The sequence below is a fragment of the Hordeum vulgare genome, chromosome 7H (genome assembly GCF_904849725.1).
Source record: "Hordeum vulgare subsp. vulgare chromosome 7H, MorexV3_pseudomolecules_assembly, whole genome shotgun sequence".
NCBI classification, from domain to species: domain Eukaryota; kingdom Viridiplantae; phylum Streptophyta; class Magnoliopsida; order Poales; family Poaceae; genus Hordeum; species Hordeum vulgare.
The window spans coordinates 617,435,887-617,463,642 of record NC_058524.1 but is presented as its reverse complement, the minus strand read 5'-3'; the positions used below and the strand labels follow the sequence as shown (position 1 = coordinate 617,463,642).

The 27,756-nt window shown below is 46.2% G+C and overlaps 2 protein-coding genes across 3 annotated transcripts; both read right to left on the bottom strand.

The window, feature by feature from the left end:
- Positions 1–3,184: 3,184 nt before the first annotated feature.
- LOC123411711 (large ribosomal RNA subunit accumulation protein YCED homolog 1, chloroplastic) lies at positions 3,185–5,488 on the bottom strand. Its single transcript, XM_045104675.1, has 2 exons — positions 4,898–5,488; positions 3,185–3,923 (listed from the first exon to the last, which is right to left on the bottom strand). Exons 1-2 carry the CDS (start codon positions 5,464–5,466, stop codon positions 3,503–3,505), a joined length of 990 nt encoding a protein of 329 aa, XP_044960610.1. The 5' UTR covers positions 5,467–5,488; the 3' UTR covers positions 3,185–3,502.
- Positions 5,489–20,668: 15,180 nt separating this feature from the next.
- LOC123407709 (beta-catenin-like protein 1) lies at positions 20,669–25,247 on the bottom strand. 2 transcript variants are annotated; one of them, XM_045100896.1, is made up of 8 exons: positions 24,134–25,247; positions 22,962–23,046; positions 21,832–21,928; positions 21,684–21,747; positions 21,548–21,604; positions 21,398–21,435; positions 21,196–21,277; positions 20,669–21,010 (listed from the first exon to the last, which is right to left on the bottom strand). In XM_045100896.1, the coding sequence occupies exons 1-8, from the start codon at positions 25,142–25,144 to the stop codon at positions 20,918–20,920; spliced, it is 1,527 nt and encodes a 508-aa protein (XP_044956831.1). In that variant the 5' UTR covers positions 25,145–25,247; the 3' UTR covers positions 20,669–20,917. The 2 variants fall into 2 exon arrangements, with proteins under 2 accessions (XP_044956831.1, XP_044956832.1); XM_045100897.1 differs by lacking the exons at positions 20,669–21,010; positions 21,196–21,277; positions 21,398–21,435; positions 21,548–21,604 and adding an exon at positions 21,470–21,547 and having other exon boundaries at positions 21,642–21,747.
- Between the last annotated feature and the right edge of the window lie 2,509 nt (positions 25,248–27,756).

The following is a 27,756-nucleotide window of genomic DNA, read 5'->3' as shown; positions in this document are numbered from 1 at the left end:
GTGAGTGGCCGCGTCATTTATATGTCAACTTTTATATATATACTCCCTCGTCCTTCCCACTTTAAATGGCCTATGTGTATCCCTAGATCGCCAATTCAACCAACGCAATGCAAATTGTACATCACATAAATTATAACAACAGGGAAGTAAAATATCTCAAGTTTCTAATTGTATAAATTTTATGATCTACTCCCCCCCTTTCTAAATATAAGTCTTTCTAAAGGTTTTACTAATGATTACATACGGATGTATATAAACATACTTTAGAGTGTAAATTCATTCATTTTACTAGCAAAAGAGCCCATGCGTTGCACCGGGAGCATATACAAATAAAACATTAGACCCTAGTCCTAGGAAACAGTGAGCTCCTCCGCGTCCGTTGGAACATCCCCGATGTACGCATCTGAAATTCAGCCCCACGAGACAGGGGATAATTTTCTGTTTATCCTTTAAATGCACCTTCCCGCTGTAGTTATTTAGGCTTCTTGTTGATATTTCAGGAAACATGTGATCCTATATATACTGATCGAAATCTGTATAAAAGAGCAAGGTGGGATTACGTAACATGAAAAAAAGAGGTGCATCCTTGCTGCTAATAAAGAGAGAAAAGGTTCCTAAAAAAAGAGGAAGAAGAGGTGCATCCTTGCTGCTAATAAAGAGAGAAAAGGTTCCTAAAAAAAGAGGAAGAAGAGGTGCATCCTTGCTGTTAATAAAGAGAGAAAAGGTTCTAAAAAAAGGGAGAAAAAATGTGTTGAATGCTGTTAATAAAGAGAGAAAAGGTTCTAGAAAAAGAGGGAGAAAAGATTGTTGGAATGGAGGTTCGAACCCAGCCCTCGTTGGTGGAAGGAAGGCGCTCAAGCCACTACGCCAGAAACATGATTATGATAGATGAGGATCTCGGGCTTTAAGAATCATGTGAGACAGCGGATTTGACAGATAAAAAAAGAATCGTTTTCCTTACTTATGGGTGGCATAATGGTAATTTGGGTCAACTTTGAGGGTAGTTTTTATGACGTACAACAGAAGCGTTAATTGCTTTATTATTAGGGGAGATTTCGTACGTAGGTTCTTAGTGAAATCTTTTAAAAGGCTTATATTTAGGAATGGAGGGAGTATAACTCTTGTTACCCTAGAAAAATCATCGATCTAGAGATACTTGTAGGCCTCTTAAAGGGGAAAGGGCCAGTAGGCTGCGTGCTAAAAGCAAATGGCCTGCAGATATATAGCAGCGGCCCTTATTTATTCATTGGTATGCATATATAGAGATAAAGTTCAGACGGCACACTTGTCTGTGCATAGAGGTTTTCTGGCAATGCAAGCACGGATGGATGCTGCTGACCCTTAACTTATCGCTAGTACTCGCAGAAGCATCTCCCCATCTCGCACACCCACACTTGGTGTCCCGGGCACGGCCGCTGGGTCAGCACCAGGCCCTTCTTCTTGTGCATCGCCATCATGCCTTGGCGATCCACGAGTCGGAGACTTGGTACGCACAAGCAATGAGCAGGCGGACCAGTGCATCTCCGTGTCGTGCCGGGCGGACAACCGTCCCAACCGGAGTTGGAGAAGAGGCGGCCACCGGCGGCAACGGCGCCCTGGAGCGAGAGCGTCAGGGCCAGCACCATGACGATGGTGGCGACACTACACATCTTTGTGGAGGAGAAGAACATGGCTGCCTAGCCCGTCACACACCTCTTAGTAAGGTTATCTTATGGATCAATTTACGCCTGTCTGTGTAGTGCGTTGCGGTGTGGCCCTCACCTTGGGCCGTGTTAATTTATAGTCCCGTATGGTATATATGATCTGTCTTGACGTACAAACCACCTCCTATGGAGCACTCTAGATCTGTATACGTGTATGTAGTTGTAGGGTATAAGAGAAAAAGCAATGCAACTGGCATGCTTTTCATCACCATTAAGTGTAAAAAGCACCACATATATATATGGAGCGCCCTAGATCTATATATCTATCTATGTAGGCGTACTTAGTGCTGGCGTGTAAGTTAACGAGCAACGTAGTTTGTCTGTCATGTACTCCCTCCGTCTCAAGATAAGTGTCGCTGCTTTAGTATAAAGTTTGTATTAACTTAATACAAAACTTCCGTCATTTATTTTGGGACAGAGGGAGTATTTAATTAATCGGCACTAACGCACAAAACACAACCGATATGTATAACAAGATAGACTTGCGTACGTGTACTTGGTACTTCACTCTAGCTAAGGTACGTGCTGATCCCTCCCTTCTTGTCTGCTCTTGTTTAGGTGGCGACGATTGTTTCCTAAGAGAACATAATTTGTTGGGAGTACTTCCAAGTCTGGTGTATAGATTGTTTACCCGAGAAAACAAATTTAGGTGGGAGTGTAATCGACGGGGTGTGGCCGGAGGGTCTCCCGGGCGGCGTCGTCGCCAGGGTCACCACCGTGACGGAAGGTGAGTTGTTGTTGCTCTACCCCCGGGACGGGAAGATGCCGATCAACCCTTCGACCGGCGCGATCGACCTCTCATGGCGCGTCGTCTCGGTAGACCTCAAGGGGGAGGGGAAGCTGGTGGTCTCCGTGGTGGCCTCCTTTCAGACTGATGGAAAAGAAGAAGATGATGATGGTGGTGTTGCTGTCGTTGCACAGGGCGAGGCAGTCTTCCCGCCGAAGAGGGCCGGCATGAGCAATGCCACCTATGATCTCGGTTTCTGCAAGGCGGAGGTCACTGTTGCCTGGTCCCTTGTTTCGAGCTTGGCGAGTGAGCGGCGCGTCGCAGCGAAACTCATAGAGGGAAAGCCATGAATGGATGTTCTTTGTTTCTTGTGGTGCTCCACCCAGGCAGTCATGGGAACGGAGAGGTTTTCTCTCTGTGTGTTTTGCCTTGTTTCAGAGCTGCTCTTGTTTGCTTAGTTCCTTCGGTTCTACTTCTCTGAATTGTTTCTCTCTATAGCCATGCTATTTATTTTTTACTTATCTTTGCTCAGTTGTAAGTAAACCCGTGTTGGCCTACTTTGGGCTCTTACCTGTTGGTACAAGAAGTAAAACCTGAAAGATGCAAATGTTCCAGCAAAAACATAACACTTGCTAACATGAAGAATTCTGCCTTGTGTTAGATCAATTTAATCTAACTTTCCCAGGGAGTTAACTAGTGATAATAGAGTGATAAATGTACATACACTTAATTTGAACCCCCCAAAGCACACGTGTCACCCAAATTCACTCACATATCATTTCAGGGTTTGAGGTACAACATAATATCCTAGCATTGCATTGCAGGCTTCTACTTTCAGACAGTAAGATGAGGCAATACAAATGATAATCATGAACTTCTGAGGAACTGCCAAAGAGATTTGCACCGTCGGTGCAGCGAAGCATGAGACGTGACTCAAATGCCGCAGGTCTAGTTCCCCTCTATCGCCACCATCCAGTATTTGCATTTTCACCGGGCTGCATATCTTGCTCATGACAATCCTAAAGACTATCACACAAGTTACAAGATGCCTACATATGCACTGTCTGCATCATCATAATCTGCTCTGCATAGGCTTCAGCAGGTCTTTCATGGTTCCCGGACGCCTGGCGTCCTTGGCCTGCGGCTCCTCCGTGCTGCAGCTGCAGCTGCTCGTGTTGAGGTTTGCGCCGCAGACGAGGCATAGGCCCTTGCAGGTGCTGCTGCAGAAAACGTCCAGCGTTATCTCCAGGTGGATGATGTCCCGAAGGTTCTTCGAGATGTCGATCTCCTTCTCCCCGGCCGGGAAATGCAGGCGGTCATCCCAGTCTATATCTTCATCGTTCTCGTCCTCGCTGCCAGTTATCGAAGGGAATTTGGTTCTGTCTTCTTCGTATATGGTGCCGAGGTCGACCACGTCGGGTTCCTCCACCGGGTCTTCTGTCAGCAGGAGAGAGAAATTCGCGAATACGGCTTCGGCAGCTGGCTCAGCACACCTGCATAAGGAAGCATAATAATTAATAACGGGTTTCAGAACCAACAACAACACTGCTAAGTTGTACCCTCAAATCAGCCAAGTCGAAATTCAGGCCATAAATGGAACGCTACTTTTATCAAGAGAAAAACTGTGTTGGGTTCTTTCAAAAAAGAGTCAATAACGCCAGAATATAGTATCCCCCCTTAACAGCCAACAATGGATCTAATGACCAAAAACAGCCTTGCTAATAGAACCAAAGTATGATGTTGCTACATCAGTTGCGGTATTCGAGATACTTATTCAACAAACCTTTCTTGCAATTACTAGAACCAAAGTACCTCCATGTTTCACAATTACTAGGACCTTTCTTTCAATTATCATCCCTGGCAAATGCATCAGTACATGCCGCCATGTCAGCTCCAACTGAAAGATCAGTACAGATGATGCCTTTGAGCTAATAAAAAGGAAACAATGCTCTACTAGAAACAGAGCAACTTTTCATGCTTGGAGAAATATAGCACATTATATCCATGATGCTGAGGTTCAAGGGGGAATGAAGGAAGACCATGCGATATGATGCGAGTTTACCCATATAGTGAGATTGCACAAACTGCCCTCCCTGAGTCCTAGCATGCCAGATTAAACTTTGTCGAGCTAGCTAGTTGTAAAATGTGGCAGTCTGAAACTCAGTAGGATGCTTGTAGATGGGTAAGCGACATGGTTTCAGATTAAGCACTCGCGCCAGTGCGCGGCAGTAACAACGGGGCGGTGCTAGCGAATTGGGCGGCGGATGATTGGTCATTGCTAAGCAGTTAGCACGCAATTAGTTCTATGATGATGTAGAGTAGGATTCAGAAAGGCAGTATCGAGACTTTCTTTCACTTGGCTCTGAAATTTCTGTCCATGATGCATTGCAGAATGCAGACAGACATACAGCAACAGCAGATAAGACGAGACGAGAAGCAGCAGCAGCAGGAGGAGGTGGGTGCTCACCGGTAGCAGCCGAGGGTGATGACGGTGCGCAGGATGCCGTCGAGCCGGAGCCGGCCGCGGCGCCGGGCGACGTCGACGGAGACGAGCACGGGCGTCGTCGTCCCGGCCGCGGCCGCGTCCCCGGCGCCGCGGCTCGGCTTGGAGGGGGGCATGATGCCCATGGCAGCGGCGCGCGCGCAGGAGTGCGGGGACGAGAGGTCGGCCAGGCCGAGACGCTCCAGGGTGGTGGCATACTCGAGGTGCTGCGCCGCCGCGTCGCGCCGGTACACCACGGCCCCCTCCCACGGCGACGGCCCCTCCTCCACGTCCCCCTCCGCCTCCCCGTCCGCGAACCCCTCGAAGTCCTCCAGGTCGAGGGTGAAGAAGCCGTCGCCTTCCCCGCCGTCGTCCTCGGGGTCGATAGCGTGGCGGCGGCCACGGGTCCGCAGTCCGGGCGAGGATGTGAGGGGACGGAGCTGGAGGGGGCGGCAACGGTGCGGGGTGGCCGCCGTCGCCGGCGGGGCGCGGCGGGGGAGGAGGTGGGGCGGGCAGTGGCAGCGCACGGCGGCTGCGAGCGGATAATACACCATCTTCTCGTCTTCTTTCTCCCTTCCTCTAAGGAAGAGATGCTACACTTACGGACATTTTGTATGGACTTTTTTTACAGACTTCAGTTTTATTTTTTTTAAGTTCCAACAGACTGAAGTGTAGCTTTACCGTTGGAGATTAGGGGAAGGGGGCCACCGATGGAAATCAGGGCCAGGAATTGGGGTAGTCGTCTTCAGCCAAAATAATCCGTAGGGCTTGTTCGGTTAATCCTATAGAAAAGGGGATCGAAGAGAATTGAAGGGGATTAAAGTGAAATTTAACTTATAAGAAATTTAATCTCTTCCAATCCCCTTTAAATCTCTTTAATTTTAAAAGAACCGAACAAGGCCTTAGGAAGTTTGTGTAAGACTATACCTGGTCATAGGCAGCCAGGCCTGGCCGATCCGAAAATTCCGGGCTAGGCCAGGCCTAATTGTCTCATCGGATCGAGTTTGAGCCTCGAAATCAAGCCCAACAGTTGGGTCGGACTTGGCTCGGGCTTAGCAAAAACCATAATTTTAGCCGTGGTCGGAACGGATCGGTCAGGCCATGTCGGGCTTTTTAGGGTTCGGGATGGGTTTGTGCCCGATTTGCTAGGTCGGACATTCGGGACGGGCCAGGCTCAGGCCTGCGATTTCGGCCGCGGTTTTTTTTGGCCCGGCCCGAAGCCCATCCAGGCCCGGGATATGCCCACGTATATGTAAGAGTAACTTCAACCGGTCGATTCATTTCGTTTGCGTCCGTTAGTTTGGATCGCGGCTGACATAAAAGTTGGTCCAACGCGGTGATCCAAACGGACGCGCGTCCGTTTTTCGTCCGTCCCCGATCCATTCCACGCTTAAATTTAGGCCGCATTTGCATCGGCGCGGATGCGGGACGTGCGCGCGCGACGTTCGCCCTTCTCCTTCCCCTGGCCCGCCAGTCGGTGGCACACGACCACCATTTCCCCCACTTTCCCAAAAAACCTCCCGCTCGCGCATGCGCCATGGATGATGACGCGCCCACCCTCGACACCGATGTCAGCCTCGCCTCCCTTACCTATGTCGACCCCGTCTCCGGCAGAGGAAGAAAGGCCCATGTCCACCGCAAGGCGACGATGCGGCCAAGAAGAAGCCTCCGCTTACAGACGAGCAGCGCGTCGTCCAGCCGGCCAGGAGGAAGGGCCGCCGGCACGCGCAGGAAGCCAAAATCGACGCCACGACTGTGTTCACCCTCGCCGCAGAGCAGAGCAAGAGGCTACCACCGTGAAGACCAGACAGCTCGTCCGCGAGGCCATGAGGCAGACCCTACTGATGCTAGGGTTAAACCCTAGCCAGCACGGGCTCATCATTGTCGTAGTGGCTGCGGCCAACACCGGCTCGTCGCCCCTTCGTCCCCCACTTCCGGACTTGCCGCGCATGTGGACCATGTCGTAGGCGCACTGCTACTACCCCCACCACGTTGCAGCCTCCCGTTTGTCCAACTCTTCGGGTTCCGGTTCGCCGGAGGTGGGCATGGTCGCGCTTGTAACGTCGGTGCCCATGGCCATCGATTTCAACACGACACCTGTGGGCGGTGGATCGTCCTTCGGGGGGACGCGGAAACGCCAACGCGAGCTCCCAGCTGACACCATGGAGAACGTCTGTAATCTGTTCGACGCAATGCGGGTTGCGGAGGACGAGGCCAAGCGCTTGTTCATGGAGAGCCTCATCTACAAAGGCAGTGCTAGTGGTATTCCCTTTGATCGTGACGAGACGCAAAGCTAAGATGGCTCGGGCCCCTTCATTGTCAGCCACGAGGTCATGGCTGATACGTCTTTAACGTATGGATAATTTATTAAGTATTCATGCCATATTTATCTATGTTTACAATACTTTTATATGGTTTTGATCCAGTTCATGTGATTAATTTATAACTAACCCGGGTTGACGTTGTTTTCAGCAGAATTACCGTGGTGTTGTTTTTTTATGCAGAAAATGAAAGTTCTCAGAATCGTCTCAAACTTTTTGATGATTTTTCTGGAACATATAACTAATATTGGATCCTTGCTGGTATCACCACTGTTTCCTATCCTCGCTTGACCAGTAACACCACTAGTGTAAGCTGTGAAATACTCCTTGTGTGATGTGATGTGGAAGGACGCACCTGAATCCACAACCCAACTCATGGCTTCATCACGAACAACACTATAGCATTTATCATCTTCAATGACTAGATAGTCCTCGTCTCTTGCAGTCGTGGCTGAGCTACTCTCAGCCTTTTGCTCAGTTTTCTTTGCAATTTTCCCCTCTGCAAGCTCTCTTTTGTACTTCATGCACTCACTCCTTATGTATCCTAGATTGCCACAATGAAAGCAAGTAATATATTTTCTCTGTTTTGACTTTGATCTCCCCCTGGATTTATTTCTGCCTTGTTGAAATCTGGTGTGACCACGTCCACGGTTCTCATTCTTCCCATGGGTTTCAGCCACATACGCAATAGAAGAAGAGGCATCACCCTTTTCCTTCTTTCTGGCTTCTTCATCCAGCATGTTGTTCTTCACTATCTCCAAAGTCAGCTTCCCATCTGGAACTGAATTGCTAAGTGACACAACAAGCATGTTCCAACTATCAGGCATGGAACTTAGCAGCAACAATGATTGCACCTCATCCTCAAAGTTGATCTTCATGGCTGAAAGTTAATTTATATGGCATTGGAAGACATTCAAGTGTTCAATCACACTTGTGCCATCTCGGTACTCAAGCTTTGCAAGTCTTTTGATCACCGATGCCTTGTTCATTGATGTCTTCCTCTCATACATAGACTCCAACTTCTGGCACATCACATATGCATTGGTGTCATTTGCTAGATGGTGAAATATATTGTGGTTGATGTACAACCGAATCATACCTACTGCCTTTCTGTGTAACACTCTCCATTCTTCTTCCGTGACTCATGTGGGTATCTTATCTTTCACAGTTGGCTCATACAAATCCTTGCAATAAAGGATGTCTTCCATCGTGGGCTTCCATAATGAGTAATTGGAAGAATCAAGTTTTATCATGCCACTTGTAGTAGCGCTTTCTTCCAAGTCCATTGTGAGTAGCACTTCCAGCAACAATCAAGCAAATCGAATTAGCAACCTTCTAAGAAATCAAAGGCTCTGGTACCACTCTGTTGGGAATTAGCACACAAATGCACTCGTGGTTAACTGAAAACCGCAGAGGAAACAAGGTAAGCTCAGCACCACATCATGTACTAACTCAAGGATCATTGCTTAGCACGGAAGGAAACATATGCAGCAACATATATGGAGGAGAAAATGTTACTCAGCAGACAAGATACTCCTCACACAAGTGTCTTGTGGCAGGAGTAACTTTCTGGACAGCAACAAGCATCAACAAAACATACACCATATTTTTACGTGGAAAACCCCTCAACTTGAGGGGGAAACCACAGTCGGAAGCCACCCAAATACCCTTCCACTATTATCAAATGTGGGATACAACAAGTTTCTTCTTTAAATAGCACTAGAGGATCTCATACATCAAGATTTCTGAATCTTGGATGAACACAACAAGATTTGGGGATCAAGAGCTAGGGATGGGAACAATCTCACCAAAGATGGTGGAATCGTAGCTTGTAGGAGACAAGGTATTCGATCTGGATCATCACAACCTTGGGGAGGAGCTCCCTTTGCTTCTTCCTTCAATCTTTCTCTTCTTCCCTTTCTCACTTGGTTTTCTCTCTTCTTCTCCAATGGAGGTCGAACTGATTTTCGTTACCCTAGATGATGGTTGTTGGATGGAGGGTAAAGAATTCCCATCCACTCACATGCAAAGACCAAAATGACCTTAGGTCATAACCCTAATGGGTAGTGGGCTTCTGCACCTCTTTTCAGCTGCCTAAATGGCCTCAAATGGTCAGCTTCTCACAACCCACATGAGGAGGATATCCCAACAATCTTTAAAATATTTTGGTAAAGGATTCTGGAGTATATGGTTGGGTTTGGTTCCCATACCCATATTTCCCAACTTGGCCACATTTTGTGCATGTATACGTGGTGAATTTTTGTTATCACTACAACAACTACAAAACTGTCAACCTTCTTAGCAAAATGTCCCCAATGTAGTGCTCTTTTTTGTGAAATGTTGCAACATTTCTCACGACCAATTTCACGGTTAAAGTTATTGTGGCTTGCAACAATATAGTAGGACAATGTGGCAAAAGTCAGTTATGAACCAAACGTTTTCTAAGATTACCAAATTAATGTAAGTGCAACAAAATACTCCCTCCGTTGTTAAATATAAGTCTTTTTAGAGATTCCACTAGGGACTACATACAGGGCAAAATGAGTGAATCTACACTCTAAAGCTGTGTTTGGTTGGACTTTTACAGCAAACTTCTGGCTTTTAGAAGCTATAAGCTAACCAAAGGGGTAAAAGGAGAAGCAGATTCTGCAGAAGTTACAACTTTCCCATAGTGTATTTTTTGAAGCAGGTGAACCCCAACTTCAGAGATGCACTTTTAGTTGTCCCTTGAACGTTGCATGGTATTTGCCCACCTTTGCCACTGGCAAGTCAAAAAAACGATTCGTTCTATTCCCCTCATCCCGAGCAAACCATCAAGCAGCCAGCCACCCCAATCTCCCAGAGCGGCATGAATCAAACAAAAAAACCCATGCAGTAGCTAGGGTTCGGTGCCGCCGCCCGCGCCACCACCAACCCTAACCCGGAGCCCGCGCCGCCACCTGCCGGTGTCACCTCCCGTGTTCGCCTCCCCGTCGCCAGTTTCTCCGTCTTCCACTCGCCGTCGAATCTCCTCCTTCCTCCACTCCCCGTCGGGCCTCCCCACCTCAGCAGATCGCGTGAACCACGAGACCAACTGCTACCCTTCACCGCCGGCGACGCCTCCCATGTCCGCCTCCCCGCCGCGACGTCCTCCCTCTTCCACAGGCCTTCGGAGCTCCTCCTTCCGCCTCCCCACGTCACCATATCTCCTGGACGACCGGACCGGAGCAAGGGCCATCGAAGCAGGGGTCGCCGCCCTCGACCGTCGCGCGCCCTGCCGCCGGTGAAGGCTCCGGCTGCCAAGCCGCGACCTCGTCTCTCCATCCCAACAAGGACAGAGAGGACGAATATATCATATTGTTACGTATTAATGATGTAAATTTGGTAAAAAATATGGATGATGCATTTGCTTATCATATTGTTGTGTATTGATGGGAAGTGGATGAAATTTTGATAGAATTGTCGTGCGCCCTGCGCCGTGATGATGTATTGAGGTGATATGTTTATATATGATATGTGATATGGGTCAATTTTGTTGTATGTGATATGTTGTTCAATTTGTATGTGTTAGCGGTGAATCATCTAAATTGTCACAATTTTCCTTTGTAAAACGGTCATTCTATTGCCTATCAATGGTTTTGACATTGTTTTAGGTCAAGTTGCACATTTAAATATTGACCCATCGTTCAGGGTCATTACAGAAAATTCACACACGAATCTACAGTTTCACAATTGTTTCAGCCAAATAGCTTCCAACTTTTCCACAGCTGAAAGTTCACAACAGCTTTTTCACAGCTCACAGCTCACAACAGCTTTTACAGAAGCTGCATTTCAACCAAACACAACCTACAGTATGTCTATAAACATCCGTACGTAGTTTGTAGTGAAATCCCTAAAAATATTTATATTTAGAAACGAATTGAGTACATAACTAGAGAGTATACCAGGTTCTACTAGTAGCTTATACTCAGAAATTGTTGAAAATATGCTCTAGAGGCAATAATAAATTAGTTATTATTATATTTCTTTGTTCATGATAATCGTTTATTATCCATGCTATAATTGTATTGATTGGAAACACAATACTTGTGTGGATACATAGACAAAATATTGTCCCTAGTAAGCCTCTAGTTGACTAGCTCGTTGATCAATGACGGTCAAGGTTTCCTGACCATAGGCAAGTGTTGTTACTTGATAACGGGATCACATAATTAGGAGAATCATGTGATGGACTAGACCCAAACTAAATGAACGTAGCATGTTGATCGTGTCATTTTGTTGCTACTGTTTTTGTGCGTGTCAAGTATTTATTCCTATGACCATGAGATCATATAACTCACTGGCACCGGAGGAATGCCTTGTGTGTATCAAACGTCACAACGTAACTGGGTGACTATAAAGATGCTCTACAGGTATCTCCAAAGGTGTCCGTTGAGTTAGTATGGATCAAGACTGGGATTTGTCACTCCGTGTGACAGAGAGGTATCTCGGGGCCCACTCGCTAATACAACATCACACACAAGCCTTGCAAGCAATGTGACTTAGTGTAAGTCACGGGATCTTGTATTACGGAACGAGTAAAGAGACTTGCCGGTAAACGAGATTGAAATAGGTATGCGGATACTGACAATCGAATATCGGGCAAGTAACATACCGAAGGACAAAGGGAATGACATACGGGATTATATGAATCCTTGACACTGAGGTTCAAACGATAAGATCTTCGTAGAATATGTAGGATCCAATATGGGCATCCAGGTCCCGCTATTGGATATTGACCGAGGAGTCCCTCGGATCATGTCTACATAGTTCTCGAACCTGCAGGGTCTGCACACTTAAGGTTCGGCGTTGTTTTATGCGTATTTGAGTTATATGGTTGGTTACCGAATGTTGTTCAGAGTCCCAGATGAGATCACGGACGTCACGAGGGTTTCCGTAATGGTCCGTAGACGAAGATTGATATATAGGATGACCTCATTTGATTACCGGAAAGTTTTCGGCATTACCGGGAATGTACCGGGAGTGACGAATGGGTTCCGGATGTTCACCGGGGGGAAGCCCACCCCAGGGAAGCCCATAGGCCTTAGGGGTGCCGCACCAGCCCTTAGTGGGCTGGTGGGCAAGCCCTAGAAGGCCCCTGCGCAGGAGAGAAAGAAAATCAAAGAGAAAAGAAAAAAAAAGGAAAGTGGGAAAATAGAGAAGGAATCCACCTTCCAATCCTAGTTGGACTAGGATTGGAGGAGGAATCCTCCTCCCCCACTTCGGCCGACCCCTTGGGGCTCCTTGAGACGCAAGGAAAGGTCCATCCCCTCCCTCCTATATATATTGAGGTATTAGGGCTGATTTGAGACAACTTTGCCACGGCAGCCCGACTACATACCTCCACGGTTTTTCCTCTAGATCGCGTTTCTGCGGAGCTCGGGCGGAGCCCTGTTGAGATAAGATCACCACCAACCTCCGGTGCACCGTCACGCTGCCGGAGAACTCATCTAGCTCTCCGTCTCTCTTGCTGGATCAAGAAGGCCGAGATCATCGTCGAGTTGTACGTGTGCTGAACACGGAGGTGTCGTCCGTTCGGCACTAGATCGGAGCAGATCGTGGGACGGATCGCGGAACGGTTCGTGGGACGGTTCGCGGGGCGGATCGAGGGACGTGAGGATGTTCCACTACATCAATCGCGTTTCTTAACGCTTCCTGCTGTGCGATCTACAAGGGTACGTAGATCGGAAATCCCCTCTCGTAGATGGACATCACCATGATAGGTCTTCGTGCGCGTAGGAAATTTTTTGTTTCCCATGCGACGTTCCCTAACAGTGGCATCATGAGCTAGGTTCGTGCGTAGATGTTATCTCGAGTAGAACACAAAAGTTTTTGTGGCCGGTGATGTGCGATTTGCTGCCCTCCTTAGTCGTTTCTTGATTCCGCGGTATTGTTGGATCGAAGCGGCTCGGACTGACATTACTCGTACGCTTACGAGAGACTGGTTTCATCGCTACGATCAACCCCGCTGCTCAAAGATGACTGGCGAGTGTCGGTTTCTCCAACTTTAGTTGAATCGGATTTGACCGAGGAGGTCCTTGGATGAGGTTAAATAGCAATTCATACATCTCCGTTGTGGTGTTTGCGTAAGTAAGATACGATCCTACTAGATACCCATGGCAACCACGTAAAACATGCAACAACCATTAGAGAACGTCTAACTTGTTTTTGCAGGGTATGCTTGTGATGTGATATGGCCAACGACGTGATGTGATATATTGGATGTATGAGATCATGTTGTAATAGTTAATATCGACTTGCACGCCGATGCTACGGCAACCGTAGGAGCCATAGGGTTGTCTTTAAACTAACATTTGAGTTTGCAGATGCGTTTACTATATTGCTAGGACGTAGCTTTAGTAGTAATAGCATAGCATACACGACAACCTCGATGGCGGCACGATGATGGAGATCATGATGATGGGGATCGTGGTGTGGCGCCGGTGACAAGAAGATCATACCGGTGCTTTGGTTATGGAGATCAAGGAGCACTTGATGATGGCCATATCATGTCACTTATGAATTGCATGTGATATTAATCCTTTATGCACCTTATCTTGCTTAGAACGACGGTAGCATTATGAGGTGATCTCTCACTAAAATTTCAAGCTCAAATTGTGTTCTCCCCGACTGTGCACCGTTGCGACAGATCGTCGTTTCGAGACACCACGTGATGATCAGGTGTGATAGACTCAACGTTCACATAGAACGGGTGCAAACAGTTGCACGCGCGGAACACTCGGGTTAAACTTGACGAGCCTAGCATGTACAGACATGGCCTCGACACACATGAGACCGAAAGGTCGAGCATGAATCATATAGATGATATGATTAGCATAGAGATGCTTACCACTGAAACTATTCTCGACTCACGTGATGGTCGGACTTGAGATAGTGGATTTGGATCATGTACCACTCAAATGACTAGAGAGATGTACTCTTTGAGTGGGAGTTCTTAAGTAATATGATTAATTGAACTAATTGTCATGAAGTCTAATGGTCTTTGCGAATTACGATGTAGCTTGCGCTATAGCTCTACTGTTTTTATATGTTCCTAGAGAAAATTCAGTTGAAAGTTGATAGTAGCAAACTTTGCGGACTAAGTCTGTAAAACAAGAGGATTGTCCTCATTGCTGCGCAGAAGGCTTATGTCCTTAATGCACCACTCGGTGTGCTGCACCTCGAACGTCGTCTGTGGATGTTGTGAACATCCTACATACACGTTTCTGATGACTACGCGATAGTTCAGTGCAAAATACTTAATGGCTTAGAAGCGAGGCGCCGAAGACGTTTTGAAATGTCACGGAACATAAGAGATGTTCTAAAGAGATGAAATTGTGATTTCATGCTCGTGCCCTTGTTAAGAGGTATGAGACCTCCGATAAGATTCTCTGTCCACAAAGTAGAAGAGAAAAGCTCAATCGTTGAGCGTGTGCTCAGATTGTCTGAGTACGACAATCGCTTGAATCAAGTGGGAGTTAATCTTCCAGATAAGATAGTGATGGTTCTCCAAAGTCACTGCCACCAAGCTGTGAGAGCTTCGTGATGAACTATAACATATCAAGGATAGATACAATGATCCTTGAGCGATTCGCGATGTTTGACACTGCGAGAGTAGAAATCAAGAAGGAGCATCAATAGTTGATGGTTAGTAAAACCAGTAAGTTTCAAGAAAGGCAAGGGCTAGAAGGGACACTTCGTGAAACGACAAAACAGTTGTTGCACTAATAAAGAGACCCAAGATTAAACCCAAACCTGTGACTAAGTGCTTCTGTTATGAGGGGAACGGTCACTGAGGCGGAGCTACCCTAGATGTTTGGTAGATAAGAAGGCTGGCAAAGTCGAAAGAAGTATATTTGATATACATAATGTTGATGTGTACTTTACTAGTACTCCTAGTAGTGCGAGGGTATTGGATACCGGTTCGGTTGCTAAGTGATTAGTAACACGAAATGAAAGCTACGGAATAAACGGAGACTAGCTAAAGGCGAGGTGACGATACGTGTTGGAAGTATTTCCAAGGTTGATATGATCAAACGTCGTACGCTCCCTCTACCATCGGGATTGGTGTTAAACCTAAATAATTGTTATTTGCTGCTTGCGTTAAGCATGAACATGATTGAATCGTGTTTATTGCAATACGATTATTCATTTAAAGAGAATAATGGTTACTCTATTTGCTTGAATAATCACCTTCAATGGTTTATTGAATCTCGATCGTAGTGTTACACATGCTCATGATATTCGTGCCAAAAGATACAAGGTAATGATGATAGTACCACTTACTTGTGGCACTACTGCTTGAGTCATGTTGGTATAAATTGCATGAAGAGGCTCCATGCTGATGGATCTTTATACTCACTTGATTTTGAATCACTTGTGACATGCAAATCATACCACATAAGCAAGGCCTTGTTTTCATTGAGATGAAACAAGATAGTAACTTGTTGGAAGTAATACATTTTGATGTATGTAGTCCAATGGGTGCTGAGGCACGCAGTGGATATCATTATGTTCTTACTTCAATGACGATTTGAGTAGATACACGAGTATTTACTTAATGAATCACAAGTCTGAAATATTGAAAAAGTTCAATTCTGTTTCAGAGTGAAGTTCGTCGTAACAAGAGGATAAACTGTCTACGATATGATCATGGAGATGAATATCTGAGTTGGCGAGTTTTGGTACACAGTTAAGACAATGTGGAAGTTGTTTCGCAATTCATGCCACCAAGAACACCATGGTGTGATGGTGTCATAGCCGCGACCTATTTGATATGGTGCATACTATGATGTCTCTTATCGAATTACCACTATCATTTATGGGTTATGCATTAGAGACAACCGCATTCACTTTAAATAGGGCACCGCATATTTCCATTGAGATGACACAGTATAGACTATGGTTTAGAGAAACCTAAGCTGTCGTTTCTTGAAAGTTTGGGGTTGCGACGCTTATGTGAAAAAGTTTCAGTTTGATAAGCTCGAACCCAAAGCGGATAAATGCATCTTCATAGGATGTCCGAAACAGTTGGGTACATCTCCTATCTGAGATCCGGAAGCAAAGTGTTTGTTTCTAGAAACGGATCCTTTCTCGAGGAAAGGTTTCTCTCGAAAGAATTGAGTGGGAGAGTGGTGGAACTTGATGAGGTTATTGAACCGTCACTTCAATCAGTGTGTAGCAGGGCGCAGGAAGTTGTTCCTGTGGCGCCTACACCAATTGGAGTGGAAGCTGATGATGGTGATCATTAAGCATTGGATCAAGTTACTACAAACCTCGTAGGTCGACAAGGTCGCATACTACTACAGAGTGGTACGATAACCCTGTCTTGGAGGTCATGTTGTTGAACAACAATGAACCTACGAGATATGGAGAAGCAATGGTGGGCCCGGATTCCGACAAATGGCTGGAGGCCATGAAATCCGAGAGAGGATCCATGTATAAAACAAAGTGCAGACTTTGGAAGAACTACTTGATGGTAGTAAGACTATTAAGTAAAGATGGATCTTTAAAAGGAAGACAGACGATGATGATGATAAGTCACTATTAAGAAAAGCTCGACTTGTCGCAAAGATGTTTCCGACAAGATCAAAGAGTTGACTATGATATGATTTTCTCACTCGTAGCGATGCTGAAAGTTTGTTGGAATTATGTTAGTAGTTGCTGCATTATTTATGAAATATTGCACACGGGATGTCAAAACATTGTTTCCTCAACGGTTTCCTTGAGGAAAGGTTGTATGTGATACAACCAGAAGGTTTTTTCGATCATAAGGATACTAACAAGTATGCAAGCTCCAGCGATCCTTCAATGGAATGGTGCAAGCATCTCGGAGTTGGAATATACACTTTGATGAAGATGATCAAAGCTTTTGGGTTTGTACAAGGTTTATCAGAAAACTTGTATTTCCAAAGAAGTGAGTGGGAGCACTATAGAATTTCTGATAAGTACATGTGGTTGACATATTGTTGATCAGAAGTAATGTAGAATTTATGTGAAGCATAAGAGGTTGTTTGAAAGGAGTTTTTCAAAGGAATACCTGGATTGAGCTACTTGAACGTTGAGCATCAAGATCTATGGAGATAGATCGAAACACTTAATAGAAGTTTCAACAAGATGCATGCCTTGACAAGCTTTTGAAGGAGTTCAAAATAGATCAGCAAAGAAGGAGTTCTTGATTGTGTTGTAAGGTGTGAATTTGAGTAAGACTCAAAACCCGACCACGGGAGAATAAAGAGAATAGACGAAGGTCGTCTTCTATGCCTTAGCCGTAGACTCTAAAGTATGCCATGCTGAGTACCGCACCTCATGTATGCCTTGCAGCAAGTCTGTTAAGAGGTACAAAGAGTGATCCATGATTGAATCACTGATCAGCGGTCAAAGTTATCCTTAGTAACTTAATGGACTAAGGAATTTTTCTCGATTATGGAGGTGGTTAAAGAGTTCGTAGTAAAGGGTTACGTCGACGCAAGCTTTGACACTAATTCGAATAACTATGAGTAGTGAAACGGATTCATATAGTAGACTAGATATTTGGAGTATTTTCGAATAGTACGTAGTAGCAGCATCTATAAGAAGACATAAAGATTTCTAAAGAACACACGGATCTGAAAGTTTCAGAACCGTTGACTAAAACCTCTCTGGCGAGCAAGACGTGATCAGACCCCAGAACTATATGGGTGTTGGATTCGTTGAAATCACATGGTGATGTGAACTAGATTATTGACTCTAGTGCAAGTGGGAGACTGTTGGAAATATGATCTAGAGGCAATAATAAATTAGTTATTATTATATTTCTTTGTTCATGATAATCGTTTATTATCCATGCTATAATTGTATTGATTGGAAACACAATACTTGTGTGGATACATAGACAAAACACTGTCCCTAGTAAGCCTCTAGTTGACTAGCTCATTGATAAAGATGGTCAAGGTTTCCTGACCATAGGCAAGTGTTGTCACTTGATAACGGGATCACATCATTAGGAGAATCATGTGATGGACTAGACCCAGACTAAATGAACGTAGCATGTTGATCGTGTCATTTTGTTGCTACTGTTTTTGTGCGTGTCAAGTATTTATTCCTATGACCATGAGATCATATAACTCACTCGCACCGGAGGAATGCCTTGTGTGTATCAAACGTCACAACGTAACTGGGTGACTATAAAGATGCTCTACAGGTATCTCCGAAGGTGTCCATTGGGTTAGTATGGATCAAGACTGGGATTTGTCACTCCGTGTGGCGGAGAGGTATCTCGGGGCCCACACGGTAATACAACATCACACACAACCCTTGCAAGCAATGTGACTTAGTGTAAGTCACGGGATCTTGTATTACAGAACGAGTAAAGAGACTTGCCGGTAAACGAGATTGAAATAGGTATGCGGATACCGACAATCGAATCTCGAGCAAGTAACATACCGAAGGACAAAGGGAATGACATACGGGATTATATGAATCCTTGACACTGAGGTTCAAACGATAAGATCTTCGTAGAATATGTAGGATCCAATATGGGCATCCAGGTCCCGATATTGGATATTGACCGAGGAGTCCCCCGGATCATGTCTACATAGTTCTTGAACCCGCAGGGTCTGCACACTTAAGGTTCGGCGTTGTTTTATGCGTATTTGAGTTATATGGTTGGTTACCGAATGTTGTTTAGAGTCCCGGATGAGATCACGGACATCACGAGGGTTTCCGAAATGGTCCGGAGACAAAGATTGATATATAGGATGACCTCATTTGATTACCGGAAAGTTTTCGGCATTACCGGGAATGTACCGGAAGTGACGAATGGGTTCCGGATGTTCACCGGGGGGTGGGCAGCCCACCCCGGGAAAGCCCATAGGCCTTAGGGGTGTTGCACCAGCCCTTAGTGGGCTGGTGGGCAAGCCCTAGAAGGCCCCTGCGCAGGAGAGAAAGAAAATCAAAGAGAAAAGAAGAAAAAGGGAAGTGGGAAAATAGAGAAGGACTCCACCTTCCAATCCTAGTTGGACTAGGATTGGAGGAGGAATCCTCCTCCCCCCACTTCGGCCGACCCCTTGGGGCTCCTTGAGCCTCAAGGCAAGGTCCCTCCCCTCCCTCCTATATATACTGAGGTATTAGGGCTGGTTTGAGACAACTTTGCCACGGCAGCCCGACCACATACCTCCACGGTTTTTCCTCTAGATCGCGTTTCTGCGGAGCTCGGGCGGAGCCCTGCTGAGATAAGATCACCACCAACCTCCGGAGCGCCGTCACGCTGCCGGAGAACTCATCTAGCTCTCCGTCTCTCTTGCTGGATGAAGAAAGCCGAGATCATCGTCGAGCTGTCTGTGTGCTGAACGCGGAGGTGCCGTTCGTTCGGCACTAGATCGGAGCGGATCGTGGGACGGACCGCGGGACGGTTCGCAGGACGGATCGAGGGACGTGAGGACGTTCCACTACATCAACCGCGTTTCTTAACGTTTTCTGCTGTGCGATCTACAAGGGTACGTAGATCGGAAATCCCCTCTCGTAGATGGGCATCACCATGATAGGTCTTCGTGCGAGTAGGAATTTTTTTTCTTTCCCATGCGACGTTCCCCAACAGGAATACCATCTTGGTTCTCTCTTGTTGGCGTCCCATTTTCTTGTTCAAATTCCCTTATTAAAAAATATCAACGGAGGTGAGGTGTGACAATCATTATACATTGTTATATGTTGATCATCTTTGTCGACCTCATATACTAGTACGCCGACTCGCTACTTGGGCTTGGAGGGGGCATGATACACCACCGCACACTCCCACGGCGACGAGCCATCCTCCCCACCCCCTCCCCGTCCGCAAGCCCCTCGAAGTCTTCCAGATCAAGGGTGAAGAAGCCATCATCGTCGACGCCTTCCTCAGAGTCAATGGCGTGGCTGCGGCCCCGGGTATCAAGGGTGAGGAAGCCATCGTCGTCAACATGTTCCTTGGAGTCAATGGCGTGGCTGCGGCCCCGAGTCCACCGTCCAGCCGAGGAGGTGAGAGGACGGAGCTGGAGCAAGTGGTGGAGGGGACGGCGACGGGGCAAGGTGGCCACCATAGCCAGCGAAGGGCTGCAGGGGGAGGGGCGAGCAATGGCAGCGCACGACGGCGCCGACGTCGAGAGGATAATACACCATCCTCTTCCTGCAGTGAGCCAAGCCAAGCTGATACTACTATAGTACTACTTCACTAAAAGAAGATATTTTTAAGAGTTTCTCCATCACTTAATCGAGGAATAGAAACTGTTTTTGACAGTAATTTTTTTTAAAAAAATTGATAGCAACAAGGCAAATAATCATTTTTTAAGAGAATTTGTTACAGAAAAGAACCATAAATATATGGGCATTGTATCTTGTTCTCTAGAACTGCAAAAGATGAGATAAACTTGGAAGCGCCCCTAAATCTAGCAGTGACAATGACACAAAAATCACAAGACCATTCTGTCAAAAACAGATGCAAGTAATTGTCTGAAGCTACACAGCACAGGTCAGGCGCAATGCCAGTTTGTTGCTCCTCCACAATTTGAACAACACAACCTACACGTATGTATTCTCAGAAGAAGACAGCTTTTGTGCATAACTGCTGCCTATTTCACAAATAAAGTTCAAATGAGATGCACATTTCAATCCGGTCATGGATTCATCTTGTGGAATGCTACAGGAAGACGATGTATCACGACAACGCCGCTATGATTTCCTTGGTCCGCCCTTGCGCCCTCTCCTTCTCTTCCGGCCCATCCAGGTCCCCGATGTTGTCGTGGTACTCCTGCATCACATCCGAATCAGACATCAACAAGCTGATTAATAAACTGTCAAAAACATAGCCTACTTGAAGAATGCAGATAGCCTCCCTATTGTTCAAGGCGGAAAACTGGCGAATGACCATTCACGCTAGATCCCATCAGAAACTACTCAACAACATATGATTTATCCGAGAAAGGAATGGCATGCCTGAAGTATCTCCTTGACATCATCCTTTGTCAGCTTGTTCTGTCTCAGGAGCAACTCTATTCGTGTCCTCATCTGTGAGTTCCTGAAAATTAATGACAGGGAGCAAAAGATGAACACCGCAGTTCATTTTAATCTCATTCATGGCTCTCTGTACAACAGAGCAGTAAAGGGGGGAAGAAAGACTGAATGAAGCCTTACTTACCCGGAGTGCCAGATATGCCCAAGAATAAGCGCCACTAGCTGAAACATACAAACAACTGTTTCAGAAGCTTGGTGGAGTGAACAAGAATCAACCGAATATAGGCTGGAAAATATCATCAGATGCAGCACTGCCATGCCACTGTGGTAGTACCTGAAGCGTGTAAAGCCCAGCTTCAAGTTTCCGGTTGTACCGCTCATCATCGTCCATCTGAGAGATAAGAGCATGCAATTTAGCAATACATTACCTGTTTGGATTTGACATGGAGGTCACAAGACAGAAAGGGCACCTCTAAATCATCTAAATCGAGGCTTTCGAACCTTTTGGTCTCAGCTTTCACTCTGTCTGAATACCTGCATGGCGCAAAGAGATCATACTACCAATTAATAACAAGGAAATGACAGCAGTTCCCTTGGCTCTCTTGAAACTAGATTTACCGTGTGTATAGCTCCATCAGACGGTCTATCTTTTCGCATTCATTCTCAACAAATTTGCCTAGTAACCTGATCCTTCGTGAACCTTTCGTGATACCACCTAACAGAAGAGGGTAACAATAAAAAATGAGCTGTAATGTCCCTGTACAAAAATAAAAAGATGATGATTGCATGAATTAAAATGCTGAACTGTTTGTCCTTGTTACTGCAGCACCAAGCCACAAACAAACCTATTTACATGGCAAACAAGGATTCCTCTGGTGCAAATTTATCAGGATCTATGCTTATTTGTGGGTCTGAGGAAGTAGATGCACTCAAACAAGTAACTTTCAGTGCCAGTTTATTCAGCACCATTGGAACTTAGGGCACATCTAACCAAGTTTTCGATGTACTTTATTTAGCCAAATCACACACTGATAATGAGATGGATTATATGGGGACAAAGGTGGAATGGTGGCAGGCTACTAGGGTTCCTCAACAACTGACTGACACTTCAACAAGTTTGATTAGTTCATTAAGTAAGAAACAAGGCATTTGTTCATATTGTTAATTTTCCCATGCCAAATTCACTTTTAGTTTGCTGTTTCTGGTTGTGGCCTGAGGCCTGGTTTTTCTGTCTCTTCAGTTTTCAATCTGCTTAGGTTATGCCCTGTTTCCTGTGGAACTTTGACACCTTGTAAATATTATGTAAACTACGTTCTCTCTGTAATATATTTTGATTCGGTGGTCTGGGTACCCATGAACTACAGGCTTTGGCATGGTGTTGTGAAAACTGAAATGACAGTAAACAGCATGGCAAAACATTGAATCTTCAAGTGCAACCATAATATTCAGAAGTACTGTCAGAGATGTATATTTGAAATTTGCACATGCTAGAGTTAAATCAGTAATGTAATTAAAGCAATTTTTCTAATCAGATAAAAGTGACTGGAGAAGATAAGCCATCATGTTCACGGCATAGTCGAACTTCTAGTAGGGAAATAGTTTAACAGAAAACTCTGTAGATAACTGGTGGTTCATAAGCTGATTTGTAGAAATATAAGTATATTTGTCGATCCTGTGGTGCAGGTTCATATACATACAATCCAGAACAGCAGTGTATAACAGACACTGGAACAGACTTGCCTGCTTACCAAACAATGAAGCAACTAGTGAAATGATGCGTTCTTCTAGCTCCTCCTGATAGCTCTCGTTTTTGTTTTTCTTGTTCACGGGAATCTGAAAGCCCATATTTCAGAAGCAATTAACATGCTTACAAATATATCAGAAAACAGTCTCAAGTTAAAATTGCGAATGGAGTGTTTTTTGTAATTAAGGCCAGCTTGAGACAATGAAACTCCTGACTCGCCAACTCGCTTATCAGTCAATTTTCAGATCTACCTTTTTTTCTCTAATTCCATTACAGTTCTATTTTTTGATAGAACATTATGTATGTTACTGCACCAGATATATACAACAAAAGGGACAAAACATGAAGCAACATAACAACCAGCCATTGTCACAAAATTGAGCAGAATAATTATTAACAGTCTTTAGTTTACTAAGTCAACAGCTTACACAATTATGATACAGGCTTGATTGAAAATTCTAGCGCCAGCTATCAATACATAAACATTTCATCTATTTTCAGCTTCATTTACATTGGCTATAAAATTTATAATGGACCTAGCAGCAGTCCATGAACAAATGCAATTCCAGGTAATGGTGATGAATTACTGAATTAAGTTGTACTACTCTAATATCTGTAATCATTGAAGATAGAAAAAAGGAACAAGGTAAGGAGCAGTTGTTTATCACTGAAAAGGGGCTGTTCTGTAATATAGGCCAGTTTCAAACAAAGAAGCTCCTGACTCGCAGCTTATCAGTCAATTTTGTTATCTGCTCTTTTCTCTAATTCAGTTACTTGTATTTTCCAAAGAAACCGTTATGTATGTTACTGTGGCAGATGTATATAGAAACAACCGGAACAGCATGAGGCAACACAACAACCAGCCTTATCAGAAATTGAGCAGAACAAATATTTACATGCTTTACGTTTTACTAAATCAACATTGTATACAATTATGATACAAGCTTATATGAAAATTCTAGCATCAGTTAATCAATACATGAATATTCATCCATTTTCAACTTTATATTGGCTACAAAAACTATAAAATGAACCTAGCCGCAGTCAATGAACATATGAGATTCCAGGGGATGGTGGTGAATTACTGAATTAAGGTGTACCTACTACTCAAACATCTGTAAACACATAATATATGAACCAAAATAAGAAGGAATGGAGCAGCTGTCTATCACTTGCCTTACCCATGAACGCCGCAAAAGCAGTCTTGAGCCCGAGCACGTCGACAAAGCGCTCGCAGGCAGGCGGGAACCTGGTCATGGCGAAATCCAGCGTCCTGATGGCGGAGCTGTAGGCGGACTTCTTTTGCTTCATGATAATGATCATGAGCTCGACGCCCTCGGCCTTGACGAACCGCTCCTTGTTCCCGAGCGGCATGAGCACGCAGCAGAGGCAGTCGAAGAGGTTCTCGAGCATCTCCTCCTCGTCGGTGGTCCTGGGGTCCCTGGACTTGTACATGGCGACGGCCTGCAGCAGGCCGTCGACGCCGTTCATCTGGCCAAGCCGCTTCTGGTTGGCGGGGCTGTTCTGCAGCAGGATGGCGAGGATCTCGGAGGCGTACTGCTTGTTGGCCTCGAAGTCGCGGGCCTTGACGCGGGCCAGCAGCCACCGGAGCACCTTGGTGCGGTCGCAGACGAGGTCGGCGAGGTGCGGGCGGAGGTCGATGAGGTTCTCGAGGACGGCCAGGGAGTGGTGCACCGCCTCGGCCTCGTCGGGGTCCGCCTCGGAGAGCCGCGAGAGGTTGTGCACGAGCAGGTCGAGCGCGTTGGCGTCGACGAGCGCGTCGGCGAGTGCCTGCACCCCGGCGAGGTCCGAGGGGTCGTCGGAGTCGGTGAGGTCGGCGAGGAGGGAAGCAGCCGCGGCGGCTAGGTCGGCGTTGTCGTGGGTAAGGAGCGAGGAGAGGGAGGAGGCGAGGCCGAGCGGGACCAGGTCGGGGAAGAGCTCTGGTGCGCCGGCAAGGAGGCGGAGCCGGTCCGTCTCGGCGTGGAGGGCGAGCTCGGAGTCAGCGAACCGGGCCGGGTCGTCTGGGTGCTTCATGCGGGCCTCGAGGTTGTCGCGGAGGCGGCGCTCGAAGCCCAGCAGCAGCCGCTTCGCCGCCCGCAGGTCGAGCACGTCGAGCCCGTCGGTCGTCGCCTGCTCCTCCTCCTGCTCCACCCGCTTCCGCTTCTGCGCGGCGGCGGCGGCGTCCATGGCGGAGGCGGAACCCTAACCCTAGGCCGATCCGGCTCGGGTGGCTCGAGGAGGAAGAAAATGGGTTCGAAAAATCGGGAGTGATTCAGTGAAAGTGGGCTGGTTTTTGGCCGCTTGGGGCGTTTGGATCAGCTTGTAGATTCGTGCTGATTGTTTTCTTTTTAATCTTCAAATTTGATTTTGATGCTCTTAGGTCATCTCCAAGAGACCAAGACAGATCCGTAAACCTCCCGCAACTGTCTGAACCGCGTTGTTCAAATCGTAAAAGCCATCCAACACGGTTTTATATCGGTTCGCAGAATGATCCAGACGTGATTTCTTCCGCAAACCGGAGGGGTTCGGAAGTCCCGACCGCTACTAAGACAGTTTTGTATCGATCCGCGGAGTGGTCCAGACGTGCTTTCTCCCACAAACCGGAGGGGTTCGGAAGTCCCGACGGCTACTTCGTCCACTTCTGACCGCCCTCGCTCACCTAACCCCCCCCCCCCCCAATACCGCGTGTTTCCCACCCCGCTCTAGTTGTCCGCAATCATGCCACTTTAAATCAACACTTCATGTACTGTCAAGAAAAGTTGCATAATAATTTTCAATATTAAGTATTGTATGCTATCGTTTTCATAATTTATATCTATCAATATAAGCCATGAAAAACTCTAGGATAAGTAGATAACAAAACTATGACACAATATGTCCAAACAGAACAGTCTATAGTAATCTATTTAAAAAGTGTACTTCTCACCCACCACCCCCCTCACTCTCACGACCGTGTCGCCCCCGCGGGCGATCGGTCGTGCCCTGGCCCTTCCTCCTCCAGCTCTCCCTCACCCCTCCCTCCCCGAGGCCGTCGTCGACGCCCGCTGTCGGGCCTGGCTCGGGCGACGCTGGCGGCGGGAGCTCCTGGCCATTCCCCTCTCGGTTGCTCTAGGAGCGGAGCGGCGCCGGGGGGTGTTCCTAGGCGACGGCAGTCCGGCGTGGCAGCGGGGTATCCTGGTGCGGCGCGGGAGATCTGATGGACGGCAGCGTCGCCGTTGCCGGCGGGGTGTGATGTCTACTACACAACCTTATTCTTGTAGACTCGTGTTGGGCCTCCAAGCGCACAGTTTTGTAGGACAGTAGGAAATTTCCATCAAATGGATGACCTAAGGTCTATCAATCCGTAGGAAGCGTGGGATGAAGATGGTCTCTCTCAAAAAACCCTGCAATCAAATAACAAAGAGTCTCTTGTGTCCCCAACACACCCAATACAATGGTAAATTGTATAGGTGCACTAGTTCGGCGAAGAGATGGTGATACACATGTAATATGGATGGTAGATATAGGTTTTTGTAATCTGAAAATATAAAAACAACAAGGTAACAAATAGCAAACAACGAGCAAAACGTTGTATAAATGCTTGAAAACAAGGCCTAGGGTCCATACTTTCACTAGTCCAAGTTCTCTCAACAATACTAACATAGTTGAATCATATATAAATTTCTCACGTGCGACAAATAGTTCACTCCAAAGTCACAAATAGCGGAGAACAACCGAAAAAATTATTGTAGGGTACAAAACCACCTCAAAGTTATATTTTTTGATCAATCTTATGAGCTATCCCTATAAGTGTCACGAACAGCCGTAAAGTTCGGACTAAAATAACTCCTTAATATTTTCAATAACATGTATATCACATATACCTGAGTTTCAACCAAAATCCTAATGTCACCTAGATACTCCAATGTCACCACAAGTACCCATGGGCATGATTATACGATATGCATCACATAATTTCAGATTCTTCATGTTCAATCCAACACAAAGAACTTCAAAGAGTGCCCTAAAGTTTCTACCGTAAAGTCAAGACAAAAACATGTGCCAACCCCTATGCATAGATTCCAAGGTCACGGAACCCGCAAGTTGATCACCAAAACATACATCAAGTGGATCAATAGGACATCCCATTGTCACCACACATATCCCATCGCAAGACATACATCAAGTGTGCTCAAATCCTTAAAGACTCAATCCGATAAGAAAACTTCAAAGGAAAAACTCAATTCATCACAAGAAGATAGAGAGGGGAAAACTCCATATGATTCATCTATATTAATAAATCTCGCGATACATCAAGATCGTGCCATCTCAAGAACACGAGATAGAGAGATCAAACACATAGCTACTGGTACATACCCTCAGCCCCGAGGGTGAACTACTCCCCCCTCGTCATGGAGACCGTTGGGATGATGAAGATGGCCTCCGGTGATGGTCCCCCCTCCGGCAGAGTGCGGGAACGGGATCCCGATTGGTTTTTCGTGGCTCTAGAGGCTTGCGGCGTCGAAACTCCCGATCTAGGTTTCTTTCTGGGGTTTTTGATATTTATAGGAATTTTTGGTGTCGGTCTCACGTCAGGAAGGTTCCCGAGTAGGTCACAAGCCACAGGGGCGCGACCTAGGGGGTGTTCGCACCCAGCAGGCTTGTGGCTTCCTCATCCACTTCCTGGCCCAGCTCTGGTGCTTCGGGGGTCTCTTTTGGTCCATAAAAATCACCGTAAATTTTAATCCCATTCTGAGAACTTCTATTTTTGCACAAAAAACGACACCATGGTAGTTCTGCTGAAAACAACGTCAATCCGG